This window comes from Polistes dominula, unplaced genomic scaffold (genome assembly GCF_049000335.1).
Source record: "Polistes dominula isolate Pdom_NZ unplaced genomic scaffold, Pdom_raw_medaka contig_28, whole genome shotgun sequence".
In the NCBI taxonomy this organism is placed as follows: domain Eukaryota; kingdom Metazoa; phylum Arthropoda; class Insecta; order Hymenoptera; family Vespidae; genus Polistes; species Polistes dominula.
Window position 1 is genome coordinate 4,369,751 of NW_028300879.1, and position 22,780 is coordinate 4,392,530.

Here is a 22,780-nt window from a genome sequence, read left to right on the forward strand (position 1 = left end):
TTGTTATAGGAATATGAAAAAAAAAAAAAGTATTAACGTGGAATTATGCGACCCTCGAATATATAAATGAGTTTTCGTCCGACAGAGATTTTTTTTTTATATCAATCCAGTTTTTCGTGTGACCTGTTTTAAATGCTTTGCATTGTACATATGTGTACACATATATATATATATATATATATATATATATATATATATATATATATCGATGAAAAATAGATATACGATTAATTTGATTTATTTGTTCGATAAAATCGATATATTATTATATCCTATTTTAAATATTGATCTATTTAAAAGCATTGCACCGTATAAAGTATGTCAACGTGGTATACGATTTCTCTTGCTCATTCCACGAATAAAATTTTACGTATCTTTTCAACAAAACTGATGTATTTTCAAAGCTTTTGTCGAATGGAAATTAGGTGAATCGTAGCACGTTAGTTCACTCTACATACTACTATTCGTTGAAAATTCGAAGAAAAATACGATTACAATAACGTATAACGAATTTTCACTAGTAATAAAAACAAGAGAGATAGTGTCATGGTTTTCTTCAAATGTCTCTCGTGTAAGAGTTTTAAATCACTGCACGTTGGACTTACGATCATTGCGTGGATCTTTTTCGAAGTAACGAACAAACTAAATTCCGTCTTGCTGCGTTTGAATAATCACGAAAGTATTATAAAATATCAAAAAGTTATACCGAGCTTATGTAATAGGTGTAAACGCTTACAAATTACAAATTGCCACGCGATCTAACTTATCTCGTATCTCTCTCTCTCTCTCTCTCTCTCTCTCTCTCTCTCTCTCTCTCTCTCTACGTATGTTAACGGTACATTTTTAAATCGATTAACATTTTCCTTTCATGGGAATGAAAAAAGAAAATGATAAATAATAAAAATAATAATAATTCATATAAATAATTCATACATATTTGATCTCACGTTTGATAATATTCCAAGTGTTTAAAGAAAAAAAACATATTTCATTTAATATTTACACTAATATATAAGATAAATTGAAATACGTGTTTCTCTCTGTAAAATAAAAAGCATAATTTCACGGAAATAGTAGTACTACCCTATATATAAAAAATAACGATGGTAAATCAACCTGTATAAAATATATTTAATAGATCAAATATAAAAGAAAAAAAATATATATATTCCCCGAAGGAAACTAACACTGGTAGTGAAAATGTTAGTCCATCGAATCACACGGAAAAGTAAATTTCCCGTTTCGGAAATTTGTATCTAATAGTAATCGAAAACGTTTCGCGTGCGAGAAAGAGAGAGAGAGAGTTTTCTACCTCGTTTCCCCCACCTTGGTCCCCCCTGATTCCTGCCCTTGGCCCCTCGGTATAAACGTTACACGGCATATAAGCATTGGAAAAGGGCCGGAGGCGTACTCTTCTTCCACAAGTTTCGGACCAACATCGTCGTACTACTCGACGGAGAGGACGACGACGACGACCAAGAGGACAACGGATATAGAACGAAACACATTCGATGGCCGAGCCGCTTTGGTTTTGTTGCTATGGTAACCATCCCCTACAAACAAAACGCGTCCTATACTACAGAGAGTATGCGGCCCGTTTCACTCCTCTACCCCTCTTTATACCAACAAAACAACCAACCCCCTCCCCAACCCTACTCCCTCTTGTTTCACGTCTCTTTCTATTTAATTCTTTCGTCTCTCCCCTTTGAATCAGGCTAGCCAGTAGCACGCGTTTAAACCAAATTACGGAAACGAAACGTCCTTGTCGATCCTTGTCGGTTAGTTCCGAAGAAACGTAACAGAACTTACGTTCATGTAAGAGAAGACACGACGTTGTAAATTGTCTCATGATGTTGTTTTCTATCTCATTCATTTTCACTCACTCTCTTTCTCTGTTATTCTCTATTTCTATTTCAGTCCACTACTAGGCTTTGGCTTTGCCTAGTACTATTACTTCTATTTCAATGGTAAAGATAAATCGTTTTGGTTGCGCTAACACGTACGTGGAACTAAAGCGTCGAAAGCAACGACGACGTGGTCGAGCACGCGATCGACTGTTGTGATTAACTCTCTTTCACTCTATTTCTCTTTCTCTCTCTCTCTCTCTTTATTTCTGTCTCGGTGTTTCACTCTAGCATACACCGATTAAAGATTGACTGTTCATTCGGCTTCGCGGCCGACTACTAATCCAACGATCGATTATTCGCTTATCACTAGCCACATGACGAATGGTTCGACGACATCATCGAATTTCCGAGTATTCTCTCTCTCTCTCTCTCTCTCTCTCTCTCTCTCTCTCTCTCTCTCTCTCGGTTTCGAATATTCTTGATAAAACTAGAATATAATATTTTGTTAGTTCGTTTCGTTACTTTTTTTTTATCCTAACACGAGTTTTTATAATATTATATTATATATGTCTAATATATTTTTATTATTTGTTCACGTTAATACAAATAATACTTTTGTATACTCGTCTAATGTAAAAGAAAAAAAAAGTGAAAAGAAAAGAAAAAAAAAGGTTAGATCCTCTTAAATTCAAATCCATATGGATTAGAAAATTCAATAGAGGATGATAAAACGATGAAAGAGTGAGAGGTAGGATAGTCTATGTGGCAGGAAAAGAAGATTCTGAAGGCTCCGAGAAGAGGAAGGGATTTTAGAGAGAGAGAGAGAGAAAGAGTGAGGAAGAAAGAAATAGGAAAAGAGAAAGAGAAAGAGAAAGACAGATAGACAGACAGATGAAGGGGAAAGAGGAAGAGAGGAAGAAGGAGGAAGAGTCAGTCAGAATAGGGTAAGGGGAAGAGAGAGAAGAGGAGGGCATAACACAATTACATGTGGGGTTGATGCTAGGGCTCTTGGCTCTCAGCAACGAGAGAGCATACCGTGGATGGTCGTGAGGGGTGGTGGTAAGAGGGAATGGGGAGGATCGGGAGGAAAACGTGGGGGCCGCCCCTCAACGGTGGTGGGTGCCAAGATTGAATATGAAAGTTTAATGCGAGCAATATCAGCGCCACTGGCCCGGCTCTCGGCTACTCACTCTCAGACGTCTCGACTATCAAGCCTGCACATCTTGCTTTCCTTCATCTCTCTTTCTCTTTCTCTCCTACGAACGTTCCTCACTTTGAGATGATCTTTGATCTTTTATCATGTTAGAACTAAAAGTAGCGGAGAAGAAATGCCATACTTCGATTTCTTCTGATTATTGGTGGTTGGAGATAGTTCAACACATACGCATCGAGTTACTAGAATGTTCTTACCAATTACTGTCAATTTTATACGATTGATGTAATACTTGTAACGAAATTTTTTTCTAGTTTCCTTTTTTTCTTTTTTATTGAGAAAAGGATTATTATATTGGTTAAATTGATATGGCTTTTATTGCTGAAGAATATTTTATTTTAAAAGAATTATAATTTTTGAAATAAATGATATAATAAAAATCGGTCTAAAGAGTAATGGTTATAAAATGAAAGGATGGATTAATCAAGTATTAGTTACACTAAATAATTATTTTATTTTTATATATTTTGTATTCTTGCCAAACCGATTTCTCTTTATCATTTATGTAAAATTATTATAATTAAATTTTATAATAGGTTAATGTGTATAGAAATTTGTAAAAGTTTGTAGTAATTACTAATAAATATCGATTATTTAAAATTTATAGTAAAAATAATTACGAATATTTTAGTAATTCACTGTACATATAACACTCATAATAAGAAAAATTTTGAATATACATATTGTACATTAAAATAACGAAAAAAAAAAAAATTTTTTAAAATTAAAAAATTTAATCCTTTTTTTACTTCCAAAGAAACGAGAACTTTTTCTTCTGTCCTTTTATTTTTCTCAACTCGAAACTTTGAACTCGTGTTATGATGGTATTCGCGTAGCACAACGTGATCGATTATAATCATTGTCGTTTGAACAAAAAAAAAAAAAAAAAGAAAGGTACGATAGAAAAGAAAAGACGGAAATTCGAAGACCGATCGTCGATTACCGTCTTCTCTACGCGAGAGGAAAGTAACGAAGAGAAAGAAAAAAAAAACAGAAAAAGAGGGGAAAGGATAATAATCAATTAAAAAGTTAGTACTGCGCAAGGATATTTCGCTTGCGGATGAATTTCACGGGCTTGCTAAGGCGTTTAGTGACTATGCCTTCGGCTATTTGTAAAACTTTCCTCATTAATTACCGACAACGTTCGATCCTCTTCTACTTCTACTACCATCCTATTGCTTGTTTCTTTTTTTTTTACCTTTCTTTCTTTTTCTTAGACCATCGATATTCTTAAAAGATAGAAAGAAAGAAAGAAAGAGATAGAGAGAGAGAGAGAGTGAACGATAATGTGTCTTTTTCTTATTCATGTATTTTCTCTCATTCTCTCATTTTGTTCTCACGCGTCGAGGTAGAAACTTTAATAGAAGATTAGAGGGAAAAGGCAAAAAGCCATCTTGGGAAGCATAATTAGCAACCAATTAACAGAACAAACATAACCAGTACACCCCTTGGCAAGCTGAGTCACACTTTCGATAAAGTTGAAAGAAAATCGTTCTATTATTATTCTCACTTTTTTTTTTATTAGATTTTCATTTTACTCCAAAGAGGATTATCTTCTAAGGTGATAGAAAATAGAAAGAGAAAAAGAAAGAAAAAGTCAAGTTATCATACTTTTCTCAAAGGATTCTATATACCATAACTCAAGGATATACTGCGTGGAAGTCTCGTTTAAGCAAATACCAGCTTGGGTCAAACAGGGAAAAATATAGAATGAGAGAGACACACCAGTACCATTTCAAAAGCAGATTTTCACAAGGACTTCGTAAAATACTTCTCGGGAGACAATAAAATAAGATGACGAGATGATCGCCTAGATGCGCGACAGCTTTCTTTTATTATCTCCATATGACTTCTGAATATTATGTATATGTATTCTTTAGAATACATACTGGTGAATAAGTTTATTTTAGAATTTATTCAAATACATTTGTATGTTTAATAAAATTTTATTATATATTCCATAGAATTTTATCGTAAAATATTTACAAAAGTTAAAGGATAATCAAAAAAGTATAATTACATTATTAACATTTTATATATAACTCTTTATAAATAATAAAAATATAAATTAAATATATAATAATGTTTGAACGTTAAACGGTACATTTCAGGTGCCGGTGATCGTTCTTATCGTACCGGTTCGGACACGGAGGGTGCTGCAACGACGGACAACCCTACGACGCCGTTTCCAACACCACCACCCACGTTGACGCCAAATCATCGACAAGCTTCACCGTTTCCTCTCGAAAGCACCAACTCTCGGCGGCATCATTACAACGGGAGCGTATCCTCGGACAGATCTCGCAATGGAAACGGTAGGGAGTTAATTAGATTCAACGAATGACGTTTCACATGCACGCGAAACTATAATTACGGGATCACTAATGTAATACTTGCTTTTTCTTTTTATTTTCTGACTTTTATTAACATATTTAACACGTTCAACGAATTATATTAACCAATCTATACGATGACTTTGTATAATTTTAAATCATTTATTACAGTGAATGAATAATAAAGTTTACGTTTTGAAATTTCTTTTAATTTTATTTTTCTAAGAATTCAAATAATTAATGGAGTTCAATGAATAATTCTAAAAATTAATGAACGATTAACTTTCCACATATTAAATAATCTGTAGAAAATAATACAATTATCAAGTATAACATATATCAAATAATACACTTAATTCATTATACAATACCAAATACCTTAATATATGAATTTTACTTAAAATCGTGTTTGAAAAAATTTGCTAGCTAAGAATGTCTTTTTTTCTTATTTTTTTTTTTTGTCTAACCATGAAACTATTCGAAATCGATCTCGATAGGCTATAGTAGAAAAAGGCAATGGCCTGGTTGAGAATTCGAAACGTTTCGAGGTTAAGAAGCGATAGCGTCTGATCGAGAATCTTGGTATCGTGCAGGTGAAACGGTGTATGCGGCACCAAGCAAAAAGACGAATACCGGAGGAGGAGGAGGAGGTGGAGGTGGAGGAGGTGGTGGTGGTGGTGGTGGTACCTTAGGTCGAAGAACACGTCGAGGTCACGCAAGCGCCTTGAGTAGTAGCTCAACTGCAAGCGACCGTTCAGAGACCGTCGTTTTTCCTGACGAACATTCACGTATACATCTTGGCAATGGTGAGCCATAAATAATGATAAATAAAATACTATAATTCGAAGAGAATTTATTTATGTATATATTCGATTGTGATCGTTTAATACTACTTTCACGCATGTATCGATCCTCATCATTCGTACATTATTATTATATTATCATCATGCATTTGAAACCTGTTCAAAAATCCTATTATTTATTATTATTAGTTATTATTATATATTCACACAATTATTCGTACTTTTTATTAATATTTATTTCGAATAATCAATCAAAATCGAGTTTAATTATATAAAAGTGAAAACAGTTTACCAACTATGACGATAATAATAAAAATTATCGATGGTATATAAGGGGAGTTTATCGATTTAGATGAATATGAAAGTGAAAGAGGAATGCACAGGCCAGTTGAAGGAATCGCAACGTAAAACTTGGCGCGATAAGTTAACGATCCATGCCTCAAACGCGATTACGGTGCTAACGTTATTATCGGCTGGTATCGAGCCCCTGGTCGAAGTTAAATCGGGTTTCGCGTAAACGTGTTTCTCGTTAAAGGCTTAATATTAATAGTCTTCCGTGTAGCGAAACGTAAAGATACGATCGATTTTGGTATCTTTGATGTGTGATACTTCGATGAGATTTACAAAGATAAAGAAAAGAAAGAGGAAGAGAGAAAATAAAGAGATTATTGTTAAACAAATAGAATAATGATTAATAATTAATCGATTATTTACTATCTCATATTGTATATAAAGCAATTGGTATTAAAAATGAATGATTTCAATATCCTTAACAAAATAAATTACGTGTATTGATTTATTTATATTTTATTGTATTTTAGCAAAAGTTTATACAAATCAGATATTAAATATAATTGTCCTAGATATACATTTGATGTATATAATTACATTATATAAACAATACCATTTCAAATATTCTTTAATACAAGAAACTTCGAAGCTTGTGTGATTTATTAGAAATTTAAGGAGGAGGAACACAATGAGGGTAGGAAATTTCAAGAAACTTCATGATTCGAATCTTGGACTCTAGAAATAGACTAGGGAAGGAGGAATGGGGTTGCTTTCTAGGTCTACCAACACACAATGCGCTAATCGACGAACTACTACATACGTTGGCTCATTAAATAACTAAGGGACTTTCCGTTTCGAAGTTGGCTCCGTTGTTGTTTCAGAGAAGTCACCGGTACTATTCCCTGGTAACTAACGGTAGCCAAGCTCTTTGCTTACATATAAAGAGAAAGAGAGAGAGAAGATAAAGAGAAAGAGATAGAGAGAACATTTGAGTGGGGTATAGAAAGGACAAAGTGAGAGAGAATGAGCGTTTCTCTGCTAGTGTGTTGAGAGAGAAAGAGAGAGGAGAGAGTAGGTTTCGAGAAGAGGTAACCGAGTTAGCAGTTAACAGAGAGAGAGAGAGAGAGAGAGAGAGAGAGAGAGAGAGAGCTGGCTAGTTAGAGCATAGCTCACTAGCCAAGTTAACGTGGCTTCGTCTACTATATTGTTTTGGAATGCCAGGAGGATTTAGGCCTAGCCCACCTTGGTGCTAGCAACTGACTCACACACCATTATATCCCGTATATATATGTATGTTAGTGTAAAACAGTTTTAACAGTAAAGCTTGCTACTAAAGTATATATGTATGTGTAATGTACGTGTGTGAGATATAGAGAGATGAGAAAGTAGCTTTGCGGCTTTGAACCCACTGTCGAGTAGTGACCACCACGGCAATGGCCACCTACTACACTTCACCCCTCATCCTTCCTTATCCCTCACCCCACCTACTTCACTCAGCTACCTACTACTACTACTACTATTACCTAACTTAACTTTTAAACGAAATTTCGCGGGCATCTCGTTTTCGAGGATGGCTCTTCCTCTAAAGAGAGAGAGAAAGGGAAAAGGAGAAGCTCGTCTAGGTTTCTAACGTTGTTAGGAAATTCTTTTGAGATAATTAAAGTGATAACAGATCGAATGTTTCCTACATATTATACTTATTACCGATATTATAAAAAGAATATTTAAGTCACAAAACAATTAACTAAAGGTTGATGAGAATTCTCGTAACTATTTTCGAATAACACGTGACACTTTTGGAAAGCTAGGAATCGACAGCGGGCATCGAAGTTTCGGACGTTGATGTATCAGTAACATGGGAACCAAACGATGTTACCGTGAATCTTACAACTGGTATCGCGTGCGCGGAAACGTTGTTACAACGGTTGACACGAGTGACGGCGACGCCGCCGTATGTATGCCGATAAATTCGTCGCTTTTGTTATTAACTCTCAACGGCGTCGTAAAATCGTATATTATCCTGTTGGAAAAAGGATCTCAATCGTACATTCGTATATTATAAATGTAACCATACACATGTCAGATTTCATATACAATGTTATTACACGTAATATCAAACGTTACATTGGCAACATTTTCCTAAATGATTCTATTTATATAAAGAATATATTTAATAATTATTAAACATCTTATTTTATTCCTTCGATGAGAAAAAAAGAAAATCATATTTCTTACTAAAATATCGATTAAACATTTACTAACGTGTTATAATAAATCTATTAAATGATAATAGAAAATATACGTTGAAGTAAGGGTATATTACTACATTAATGTCTGACTGATTTTAAGGATACTCTACTTAACTGCACGTAAGGTGATGTTATTATAAGTTTCTTAGTCGTGATTACCGGTATATCGTAAGCAGTAATTCGAGTCTGAATCTCCAATGGGGGGATATTGCTCGGAGGAATGTCCCTGCGGTCTAATGGAGGCATGTCGCGGCATCTATTAGCAAATGGCTCCCAACGGTCAGGGCTTACCCACGTTAACCTCTTGTACACCGCCAGCAGAAAGACGATTGATATTACATTAGACCGTCGGAGTCTAATGTAGGCCAGTCGAGTAGCACGTTATTGAATTGCAGAGCTAGCGAGTGTGCGCGCGTGCTCATGAACCCATGCACACACATACATACATACGTACACAGATACAACAGGCGTTTGTGTGCGCGTGTTCTCTCACCAGGAACTCGGCACAGTTGCGGTAATTTGTCACCGTAAATCTGTTCGGCCAGTAACGTATAGCTGAGTAATACGTGTGGACGTGAACCATGCGTATTACGTACCACTGGTTTCAACTACTACCATTATATTATTATACTACGTTAGAAAAAATTTGTTTAACCTGTCCAGGATTTTAAATGATTAAATCAAATTAATTTCTCATTTGGAAAATTTACGATGTTAATTTATATCTCTCGTAATGTTAACTTTGAATCGATTATATTATGGTTATAAGTGTTTGATTTTTTTTTTTTATTACGTTGTTTCGTTAAATATGAAAGATAAATGAGGGGAAAGAAGATAGACGAAATTCTTTTTTTTCTTCGTGAAATATTATTATGGTAGGAATCTTATTCATTTTCTCACGTTCTAGCGTAGAAGTAAGTCACGTTAGTTAATCGGTTTTCTAGACCAATTTTTTTGGACTTTTTCCTTTTTTTTCACTATCTTGGCAAAAGATTCTCAACTTCGTTCTTCTTTCGAGCGACAACGAATCTCATTTTCTTCGAGGTAAGAGTTAAGAAACGAAGAGGAAGAGGAAAAAGAAGAAGAAGAAGAAGAAGAAGAAAACTCGGTTATCAATTTTGAGCAAGGCGAAACGTTTTAACCGGCTAGCGTATTCGACGAAAATGTTGAGAAGCAAGAATGGAATGGGGGGGTAGGTTGGCTGGATTAGTGCCAGGCCCGATCCGAGTAGGAATAATTTTAAGTACCACTCGGAAACTATGCCAATAGTCCGTGTTCGCCATTATCGTTACCAGTGTTCCCTTCTTCCGGTTTCACTATTCTAACCGTGGGATCTATGAAGATTTTATTGCTCTATAGAAAATTCTTTTACCGTTTAGCAAACTCTAGTGACACACTTTTGAAAAAGTTAACCAACCAATTGGATCTTGACGGAAATAGTATTATTTTCATTTCTTTTCTTCTATTTCTCTCTCTCTATCTTTCTCTTTCTACATTTAATTATTTCTTCGTAGTTAGATGAAACGACGAAAATCCATTTATAGAAAATAGAAATAGAAAGAGAAAGATACTGAAACGAGAGTAGTAAGGATGGTGAGAGAAAACTAAAATGGCTGACTATCGTACGAAATAATTCGTATTTACATGAATATGTATTCCCCGACGTGGAGAAGGCGTTAGAGCATCAAATCGAATTAACGGGGCGATCCGCTAACCGCATCAAGTCACTGTCGGCCACCTTGCACTCCCTTGCAATGTCTGACTACTACCCTTCCTACTAAATACTACCACCATCACCTATCACCATTACTACTACTACTACTACCATTACTAGTATTACCATCCAACCGATGAAGGTGGTATCACCCGTTCGAATCAAATGTCAGTGATATGCCGCAACGTACGATCTGTAATTGGCTTCCACGGTTCTCTCCTACCTACCTACCTACCTATCTACCTATCTACCTACCTACCTACCTTCCTTCCTTCCTTCCTTCCTTCCTACCTATCTACCTTTCTATGAGTCATCTCATGCTCCTTGATGTTTCTGATTAAATTTTGAGAAACGAATCTCTCTGAACGATCGATGATGCATCGACATTACTTCGATTTTAATACCAACGTTAGAGTTCAACGATACCACGTTATACCCTTTGTATTTACGTTCGACCACATGATTATTATGATTAGAAATTTGCATCATAAATCGTATTAGAGATAGTCAATATTTTATTGAGATAATCCTTTTTTATATATAGTATATAATATTTGCAATGTTGATATTTAAATATTATCTCTAGGACGAGAGAATCTGGGTTTGTAATTGTCGGTAAAATGTAATTTAGTAGAACTCAATGATCTATCGGCGTTCTAACGCGAATAATACACCCTTCGCGTTTAATGAGAAATTTATATAGTTCGAATGTATACACATAACAGGAATATGACGATATAACGCTTAATTGATACTTCGCTTACAGATTGACGAAGCTTTCAACTGCAATAGAATCTCATTACCTCATTTCCACGTAATTTGATATCGGTTATATACTGATCTATTGAAGATTATACATGAACATTGGTGCTTGATTTTACCGATTATACAATATATATATATATTAATATCACGAATAAAAAATAATTAAAATTACATTTCAATGAAGTCTCTAGAACTCTCTCTAAATGTTATCGTATGTAAAGAAAAGTATTATATCTTACTAGTTAACTATATAAGATATGATAAATTCTTTTTTGAAAAGCAAAAGTTTAACTGAAAATAAATCCAACGAGAGTAATAAAAAAAGATAAATAAAATATTTAAGTATCTTTCTTGAAACTTTAAAACTTTAGTATCCAACATTTTCTATAAAAATACATTCTTATCAAGATATAGATATTGAAAATTATGTAATACATATATATGTATATAAAAATCATGGAAAAATAAATAAGAAGAGGAAAAAAAGAAGAAGAAGAATAAAACAAAAAGAAAAAGAAAAAAAGAAATACATAGAATGAATTTATACGCGTCGTATATAAGCGAGTGCTTCTCGAATGGCTCTCCAGCAATCCAAAGGAATTCGTTACGATTGGCTCCCGATAATCGACTCTCGAAAGAGAAATGGATAAAAATAATGGATCGTTCGTCGACTCTCGAACGATGAAGCTCGCGATAAACCGGTAGAAATTGTCCTCGGAGTATCCCGTAGATGGGTTATCGATTTTCTAATTGAGCGTTACAGGTGTTTGCAGAGTTCCAAGAGGCTACATAGAGAATGGGTGAAGAAGAAGAGTGGGGGGATGGTTTAGGTAGGTCGGTAAAAGGGAAAAGAGGGACGGGGGTGGGTTGGAAAGGGGTGAAGAGAATTGTTCAATAACTAGAACGAATGTACGTATGTATTTCGTGAAAGAGAGAGAGAGAGAGAGAGAGAGAGAGTAAAGTTGTCCGAGAAACGCGATGGTCCCGGCTGTACCTGACAGAAACGCATTGCGCATTTCACGGTACGCTTTAATTAAGCAATTATTACTGCTTATTGCAGTAGGTATCGACCTTGCGCTTTTGTGTCATCTCCGTCGTCGTAGCAGCTATTTGTTTTGTTTTATTCGGTTAAATACAAACATGACAAAAATTTCAATAATTTGTTTTCGTTGTTTCTTATTTTAATTTAATACAAATTTCGTATCATGATCATCATTCGTCATTTTTCATCATGTTGTCAATCATGTTTCAAACGTTTATCTATCGATATAGAAAAGAATAAGAATTTTTTTGCATGATCGTTGATTGAACATCAAACTTAGAAAACATTATCACTATATTTGCACGATCTTTCATCATCATCACCATCATCATTATCGGATTCATCATATCGATCATAACTATTATCACACGCACGCAGGCACAATATCGAATTTTCTACCAGCACTAATGCACTTTTATCTCTCTGCACATTCACCCATGGATCTGCACAGGTCTCTCCAGGCCTATTTACTTCACAGGTATGTAAATTGCTATTGGTGATACGCGTATACACGCCACGTTATCACGTTTCTCTTCTATTGTGTTCCTTTTAATTTGTCTTTTCATCATTGTCTTTGTCGGGAATTTTATAAAAATTCTATAAACTATCTTGAAAGATAGAAAGATAGAGTGAGAAATAAATAATTATTCTGTAACATTGATTTTCTTTTTTATATTTTCTTTAAACAACTAACATTTCCGTCAAATAATAATGAATCATGCGTTAAAACGTTTATTACGTTTACAATTAATGCAGCTATATATTTTATATATTATCTTTTGTGTAATTTAACACAGAAATAAAGATGAAATGAGAGAGAGAGAGAGAGAGAGAGAGAGAGAGAGAGAGAGAAGTATATCAAAATCGAATATTCATTAACAAATCGTATCCATTAAGCAATATTAAAAACCTTATCGAAATTTCATCCGATAGAATATTAACGGTATACTCTGACCATTTCTCGTTTAACCGAGCATTATATTATAATAGTAATAATAAATTAGAAACTTGTATCTAAATATAAAATCTTTATCACTGAAAATATACCATAGTAATTATAAAAATATCATTCACAAATAGTATTAAAAAAATCTGAAATAAAATACAAAACAATATTGGAATTTAATAATAAAAATTAATCTATATATATCTGCTGAACATTACGTTACAATTTTTATAAAAAATTTACAAATGTTCAAACTATTTATACAAATACATATTTGTCAAAAAAATAAATAAACCTGTCATAAAGCGTAAATTTCTGAACACGTAAACAAACTCATAAACGAGGTTCCTTCAGCCCACTCTTGGTAATGACCCGTAAAGAAGTTTCCAAAAGGGGGAAAGAAGAACCCTACTAAACTTATTTTAATATAATGATAATAATAATAATAATAATAATACGTAGAAGTGTACGTATGTATTAAGCCGATAACATGTCTCTCTAGCTTTCTTGAATAATTTTCTTAGAGATTACAACGCTCACGTAAGTTATAACCGTAATGGATTTTAATCCGCAAGACCCGGCACCGAAATTCCATTATCCGGCATCAGAGTTACCGCAAGCAAGTTACATAGCTTCGCGAAAGCGCGATAGACCACTGTATTGCAGTTAACCTTGATTTACAATAATGCGCTCTGTAACATTAACAACCTCTAATGGTTACATATTGCTTCAATTGTATGCATATATAGATATATATATATATATATATCTATATATATATACAATACTATAGGTTTTGTCGTGCTTATGTACACGTGACATAGATACACACATGCACACGAATGCATTTAATATGACATCGGTTTGTAACGTTGGCGTATATGCAGTTACGACTAATTCTACTTGCGTAAGGGTTCAGGAAGTTCCCATATGTAAGAAACTCATGATATTATTCCAATTTAATTTATGTTTTATTTATTTCTCTATACTTTAATATATTCTTCTTCTTAATATTATTATTATTTATTTATTTATTTATTTATTTATTTATATTCACGTAAGAAGTAAAAATAGTGTAGGAATAATTCGCGTAAGGGGATAAGAAAAAAAGCAGGGATAATTCGTTTAGAAATTTTTCGCATTCCTTCGTTTATAGAGAAAAGCATTTTCGCGTGGAAAGTGGAAAGGAGGAACCAGCACGAGGAAAATACTTTCCTTGTCTTTAAAAGCGCGCGCGAATGCGAACGAACGAACAAACGGACGGACGGACGGACAGACGGAGCCCAGCTTCTCCGGGTTCTTTTGCGCTCTTTGCGTTTATGTAACTTTAATTATTCGTTGGAAGGAGTTCCTTACGAGTTTGAACAACTTTGTAAGTAACTTGACTACGGAAAGCCCTGAGGGCCAGCAAGGTAGTAGTAGTAGTAGTAGTAGTAGTAGTAGTAGCATGCCGGTGAGAGAGAAAGAGAGAGGAAAAGAAAGAACAGGGGAACAGGTCAGAATTGGAAAATTTTTAGTATTCCGTTAGAAAACTTTTTAAACGTTCTAATTTGTTTATACGTGAAGCTTGGTAAATGAAAAAAGACGCGGTCACGTTTTTATTACGCAAACTCACCTTAACGAGGTATAATAATTATTATTATTATATCTTTTATATCGCGTGGATCAACCTTTTTTTTTTCTTTCTTTTTCTATATTTTTTCCTTTTTTTTTTTCATTTAACCTATCTTCCAATACCAATGTAAGTATATAATATTATTTTTATATAAACTCGTGTATACACAGTGGATTTTTATCGCACGGATTCCGATTGAAAGGATACGATAAAAGATAAAAACGATTACCTTCTCTCTATCTTTTTTTCATTTTATTTTTCTTTTCTTTTTTTTTCGTATTGGAAATACTTGTCTAAATTATGAAAAGAAAAAAATAATGAAAAAAAGAATACAAAAACAAAGACTAAATATAGTAGTTGAAATATCGAGTTACGCTAGTCCCATAACAAGGTCCCACCTCTCGTTTTAATGTTAAAACATTTAACAATAGTAAAGACAGAGAGAGAGAGAGAGAGAGAGAGAGAGAGAGAGAAGTTCAGTTTAATTATAAATAGATCCTTAATTATTCGCTGACTCGTTTTAGTTCTATACAGCAAACGAATCGATATTACTACTTACGTCACGAGATGTAACGATAAAACGGGATTAACATAGGTGTATGTGTTTGTGTGTTTGTATGTACAAACGCTTATACGTGTACCTAACAACCTTATCGGTATTGTTGCTCGGGATTGCATCGGTTGCAGGATTGTTGTTCTCACACGTTATAACACATTGTGCGTCATACCAACGTCATAAGTACTTATATCCATATAATACATATATTATTGTATTATATATATATATATATTATTATACTCATATATATTAACGTAGGGACTCACCTCTCGCGTTATTTTCGGATAATAGCGGCCTCGCTCTAAAACGAGATGAGGGTGGAGATCGATGCTCCAATTAGACTATTTCCTAATTACAAAAGCGCTCGTTGGCGCATTCTTCATGCTCCCTCGCACTTCTAATAACGTCTAATCGATCCCCCTCCCCCTGCCACCCTTAAGCACCCACCCCCCTGTTACGCTTCGAACTACATAAAGCAGCAATAATTGCGAAGCTCTCGATTGTCGACGTCTCGTTTAATTATTCTGGATTAGTGGACATTGCGAACGTGAAAATGCGAGCGAATGTATAAACAGGATAGAAAGAGATAGATAAAGAGAGAAAGAGAGAGAGAGAGAGAGAGTGAAAACAACAACGATTAATGTGAAATTTAATAGAACCACCATTTACAATGTTTTATTGCAATAATTTACCAATTCTCTATATTACAACGATAATACACGAATTATTATAATTAACCAAACGAATGTTTTCTATCTCTCTCTATCTGTCTTTAGTTATTGATTAAAGAAATGATATGGATTACGATTACAACGATTACTATTTTTCAGACACCGGAAGAGATTCACCACCTGAACCTGCACCACCCGAAGTACCACCACGTGGTCCATCTTTACACGCAACTCATACCTTACGTAGTCAACAAACACGAAACGGATGTCCACCAAATGCTGTTGGAAATTTTACCGTACCAACCGATCAGATACCTTCGGAAACATATTCGGGTGAGTTTTGAATATTAATATATAATAACATATATAAAATTTATTTCAAAGTTTTTAACAGGAAACAAATTTATCATTCGACTAATATGCTTATCTCTAAATTGGATTTTTCTCTTTATTTTCTTTTGAATTGAAATGATTCTTACTCAGAGGAAAAGACAACAATATAGTATAATATGGAAATTTAACGTTAGAAAACGACGTTTGGCTTTCGAGCCACAACGAATGTTTAATTTGTACAGAGCGTATCAGCAGCCAGCTCGTTGGGGTTATCCAAGCGTTGAATCCTGCGTTCTCTTTCTCTCTTGGGTGGTACCAACGGGGTAACGCGGCGGGGAATCTGTTTAAACTAATGGATAGTAGAGTAGGGGTTATGCATTAACGCCCCCGTAAATTCATTGCAAATATACTCGGGCGTATATTCGTTTCTCTATATTTCTAGGTACACATACCCCCTACCTCCCAACCCCCCTTCAACCCCGTTTGGAGTATATCGCGACGCCGACTAAACAGTCGTTTGTACGCTCCCGCAACTCTCTTCCCGAGCATTTGATGTGCTAGCGCGTGCGCGCGCGCGCACACATACACATACGATTTACATAGTACATTCGATTCGCGTTTAACTGCTGTCGTAAACACTTCTACGATAATAGGGAGCGAGGGTATTAACAAGTGCGGTTATCGGTTCGCGTTATTTCACCTCCCCCAACCACCCTCCCTTCCACCCACTACTACTACTTCTCACTACTCTGTCATAGAATGGAATATACAGTAATAGTGGTAACTGCAACTCGTTTGCAGTTCTTTTTTCTCCCCTCTCTCCTACTCTTTATCCCATTTCCGTGCATTTCGTAAAAACTTCCGAAAAAAAGGTAGGAATATTTTTTCGAAATGAATAAAAAGTAGGAAGAGCGAAATAATAATAGAAGAACGAATTATTTGTCACTTTTGTATAGCTGGAATTCTTTCTTTTTTTTTTTTTTTTTTGATAGTTGTCAAAGAATAAAAGCAAGAGGAGAAGAAGGAAAAATAAATATAAAAAAAGAAAATCAGTTTCTTCATCATGTAAAAATATTTACGTAGATAAAATTTGATAAAATGGAAGAAAAAAAGAAGAAAGAAGAAGAAAAAAAGGAAAATTCAGGAAAAAGGTCATAACTTTTTATCTTTTGCTTCTACTACAACAACCCTCACCCACCCCTTCAAGAGTTAATCGGATCACGAGTCGGAAATTTTTCCCATCGATCGATCGTCACCGTTAGTTTGAGAAAACAAAATACAGAAAGAAAAAAAGAATAAAAAAAAGAAGAAGAAGGTTATAGTTACGGTGACTTTTTGGCTATGGGTATGAATCGATTTGCGTTAACACTATATATTTTCCACACTATGTTCAGTCTATATCTGTGTATATACGTACCCCCGTTGTTGTATTCACGCGATACGTTATTCGAAATAAACGCGCCGGTCGGGATTTTGTCTAGAATAAAAATCGGTCCTTCCGTCCTCTGTAATATCGAATGCATTGCATTTCCGTCCAGGATCATCCGAATTTTATGGGACACATTGCACGGCTATATCGGCCGTGCATGCTTCACTCTGCTTACATGTGAATTTATTGTAATGCATTCTCGATAAGCCGTATTGTTTTACGAAGCGCAAAGTTTCATTGAATGCAACGTTTTTGGCCCTGCATTCTTTTTTATCGTTCGACTACCACTACCCTTCCCTTCCCCATCCCCCTCACCCCTAACTTCGCGTATTGTTGTATGTTTTTATCGTATAATAAAAGAGAGGCTTACGGTCAACTTCGTTTGAAATTTTTCATCATTTCGTTCATTGCTTTTTTGTTTTTCTTTTTTCTTTTTTTATTTCATCTTTTTTTTTATTATTTTTTTTTTTTTTTAATTTTCCTTTATTAAACACTATCATATGTTATTTGTAATGTATGTTCTAATATAGGCAAATAAAATTGCATACACATTTTTCTTTAAGATAATTTCTGCACTTTTTCCTTCTTTATATTTTAATTAAAACGAGAACTAAATCCTTTAGTAAATTTAGTAAAAAAGAAAACGTGAATTTCAATACCCATATAATTTATACCCTCCCCTCTCCCTCCTCCCCCCTTAATTAATATTTCTGATGAAATTATAGAATGTAAAATAAAAAGGAAGAAAAAAAGAAGCAAAAGAATGATAATCACATACGTAATAGAATAATGGAAGTCGATAATTAATATCAATTAATAATAACTCGTCGCTAACACATCTGCTAGTCGATCGATTAATGAAATGATCGCTAAAGTTATTATTAATAATAATAATAATAATCACGAACAGCATTACTGTAGTAGTCATCGTCGTAGTTGTAGTAGTCGTCGGTAATCATAAATAATTTCTTTTCCGACGTGAGTTACATAAGAGAAATGAAATTTCATTCGACAAATTTGTGTCCAATAATTATACACGATTCATACTTCGTCATATTTTTAAGCGATAGACAAACTATCGTTTGAATGATATAAAATAATTATATAAATAATTAGTTTATATATAATTTAATAAATATATATATATCATAACTATATATAAAAATAATTTTTCTTTTTTATCTTCGCAAAATAAATACCAGACACAAAAGTGATATAAAAAAAAAAATTAAATGAATTGAAAATCTTTTTATAAAAATTTTGGTTATACGATATTATTAGAAAATCAAAAGTTTACATATAACATTATTCATGATATATTTGTACTTTTGATTTCTCATTGATACATAGATTACAAATCAAGTTTGAAACGACATCGATCGAATGTTAAAAAGAGCTAGTCATAAAGAACGATTCTGTAAAAATATTCTCAACGGAAAGAAAAAGATAGAAAAAGAGAGATAGAAAGAGAAAAAAAAGGAGGAAGTAGAGAGAAGTTTTATTACGTCGAAAGGGAATCGGAGTAGATGGAATCGGCGTAGTAACTCGATTTCGCATAAATTCCCATCGTCGTCGTCGTCTTCGTCGTAGTCGTCGTCTTCTTCGTAGTCGTTGAAATCGTAGAGAAGTGAAGTTGTCGGTGAAGAAGCTACGTGTATATAATAGTAGTGGTAAAAGTGGATAGTGGAAGGACGAGATATGAATTTTCGTAAGAGCTCGTATCACTCTCGACGTTTGTTACTCGTAGAGTTGGGTACGCAAGCATATAGCATAAACCGCAATTTTTCGAAGCACGGTATTATGAAAGAAAAGAGAATCTTATGTAAGTATATATATATATATATATATATATATATATATATATATATATATATATATATATATGTGTCTGTATGTATGTAAGTCTATGGGGGTAATACTGTGCTTCTTGTTTTAGCTTAAACGATCATTTTGCGAGAAAAGAGAAAGAAAGAAATTCATTGCACACTCGGGAGACTATCTCTCTTTCTGTCTTTCACATAGAAAAGGACGTTATCGTCTAGGGTGTTTAAATTTTAACTATTCCTTCGTATCTTGAAATTAGAAAAAAAAATATATAAAATATAATGTCTTTATTCCCTTGTGAAAACTACCGAAAGGTTACGTTCGATAAGAAGATTGTGAGAATAAGTATTTGATAGGGTAATACGATTATCGTAAAATTACGTATTTAAATATACTTGATTCCATATAAATGATACTTTTTTTTTTTTTAATCTAAATTGATCAATCACTCAATAGGTAAATACTTTTTTCTTTTTTTTATTTAGGTATAAATTGTAATTGATAAACTAAAATATTATAATAAATACTACTATTTGTTTTTTACACAATTTTGATGTAACTACGATTGAATTAAATTTTCAGTAGAACATTTTGATAACTTATGATTTGTTGCATTTTTAGAAAACATACTATAGTGTAAAAATAAAAAATTAGATAGTATATCACATTATGTAAAAATAAAAATAAAAATAACAATGTGTCTATGTTTTGTGAGTTAGGTAAATTAACTTAAAATCATATGGTAAATGTTAAAACTAGTAAAGTAAGTAAGGTGAGTCGTTTAATGACACCCTCCTATATAACTTCGGTGTAAGTTCAAGTGGCCGTCCGTAATTTTGATAAAGTTTGTTAAGAGAGAAAAGAGAGAGAGAGAGAGAGAGGGAGAGCATTCACGCGAGAGTATTTCACCGTTCGTGTTTTGCTCGTCGTTCCTTTACGCAGCTACGACTTTTGTGTACGAGTAATAACTCTCTCTCTCTCTCTCTCTCTCTCTCTCTCTCTCTCTCTCTCTCGACGTAGATAATTGTGAGAAATAACTTCGAACGACGAGAAACTTATTCCGTTCACTTTAATTCTACTTTGGTGATCCTTGAAACTTATCAATCGTCACGCGTTCAAATTAACGAGTAAGTCGAAAGACTTTATCGTTATTACAAAAAAAAAAATCAAATTTTTCACGATTTCTCATCAAATCAGATTTGTAAGTTAAATTTAACATATAAGAATAAATAAATAAAGAAATAAACAAAGTATTGGGTTGTCCGAAACGTTCGTGCTGATTTTTGGTAGGTGGCACAAAGTTGTTTTTGCTTGAAAAACCTGAGAAGTTTTGGAAGGACAATATTTTGATGTTACCCATAAAGATGAAGAAAGTTTGTGGAATAGAATGACACCTTTATATAATTTAATAAATAAATAAATAAATATATATATAAACAAAAAAAAATAACTTAAATGCGTTGCGTTTCAATCTTCCATCAAAACAAATTTTAGTATTTATACAGAAAGGTTTGAATTAAAATTAAAAACGAATTTTTTTGTTCGTTGTATTTTTCCAACTATGTCGATACAATATAATATAATAATAACAAGATAAAACAAAAAAAAAATAAAACAAAAATAATATTTTGTAATATATATCTCGACGAGAAAGTATTCTCAATTTGTTAAGAAGTAGTTTGGAAATGAAAGTTGTTACTTCTTCTTCCTTCTTCTTCTTCTTCTTCTTCTTCTTCTTCTTCTTCTTCTTCTATCTGAAACTCAACCTAACCGTAGAACAGTGTAAGTTCTTCCACTATCCTGAATACAAGGACGAACCCGACGAGCTAGAGAGCCCCCAGAACCACCACCACTATCACCACGTTGGGTTGTTTGCACACGTTAAGAGCGGGAAGAAGATAGGGAAAAGGGACGAAGGGGGTTAGAAGGTGGAAAAGGAAGTGAAGTGGGAGGGGTCGAAAGGCGGGCAAATGTTTGCCTTCTTCTGGGCTTTCCCGGCTTCCACCCGACTAATGTCTCGCCGTTGGCAACGCCCGTTCGCTAAAGCGGACGGAAATTTTATTAGTATAATCGTCGTATTAGACGCGAACGAACGAACGAACGAATGGTTGTGAGCGCACGGGGTCGTTACACTTAAACGAAAAAATAGTATGTGTATAAAGATCGATCGTTCGAATAAAAGAAAAAGAAAGAGAAAGAAAGAGAATGACCAAAGAAAGATAGAAAACTTCGATGGATATCTTTGTTTGGTCTCTTGGGTATGAAACGGAGACATCGTCACACTAATATTCGATAATGGTCAACGATTTTATCGAATAGGAGAGAGGGGAGAGTAGTAGAGGGATCTCGAATGGGAATAAAACTTTTCTTATTTTTATTCTTCAACATTGGGATATATTTTTTCGAAGAAAATATTTTCTTCGAAATGATATTTTTAATGTCGAATCGTCACACATCATATATTTATCATTTTGATACCACACATGAATGAGAATAAAATTCTTTTATTTGTTGACTATTTAATTTATAAATCCAATTTGATATAATCCTTTAGTTATTTAATTAATATAATTGATGATCGGATATAAATGAAAGAATTTAATTAGATGATATAAAATTTCAATCAGGCGTTAGCCATTACACAAAGTTTATTATTACAAAGGTTTTAACGTGGTATACAACAATATCGTGGAAATACCAGATAGTAACAAACTCGAAAGATAAATATCGGTGATTGTTCGAACTCTGTAATGGCGCAAGGTCGTATTTCTTCGTGGTTGGTGGGCGTTCGTCGTAGACCCATATTAATTACTGGCTTGCTAATTGTTACTTATTAGAGAGTAAGCCGGGTACGGTTCGACACGCCATACCCTGAACTCTGTACTCTGTACTTTCCCTCTTTCTCTCTCTCTCTCTCTCTCTTTAACCCTCTCTCACCCTCTCTTTCTCTCTTATACTTGCTTACTTTCCTTGTTCTTGCTTGCTTCTAACCTCATAACATTGCCGATTAAATCTTCTCCTATGTGTCGAGTGTCGAATATCGAAGAAAGCTAAAAGTAAGAGAGAAAGAAAGAGAGAGAGAGAGAAAGAGAGAGAGAGAGAAACGACGACAGTCTAATCGAAGTATAGATACTTACTTTTACCAC

The 22,780-nt window shown here is 33.9% G+C and overlaps 1 protein-coding gene across 1 annotated transcript in view; it reads left to right on the forward strand.

The window, feature by feature from the left end:
• The window catches only part of Ten-a (Teneurin-a transmembrane protein), a 562,968-nt gene that overhangs the window by 204,416 nt on the left and 335,772 nt on the right, over positions 1-22,780 (forward strand). The window contains 4 exon segments of the mRNA XM_089172952.1: positions 5,172-5,375; positions 5,987-6,199; positions 12,709-12,735; positions 16,208-16,381. Of these exon segments, the coding sequence (XP_089029078.1) occupies positions 5,172-5,375; positions 5,987-6,199; positions 12,709-12,735; positions 16,208-16,381 (618 nt within the window).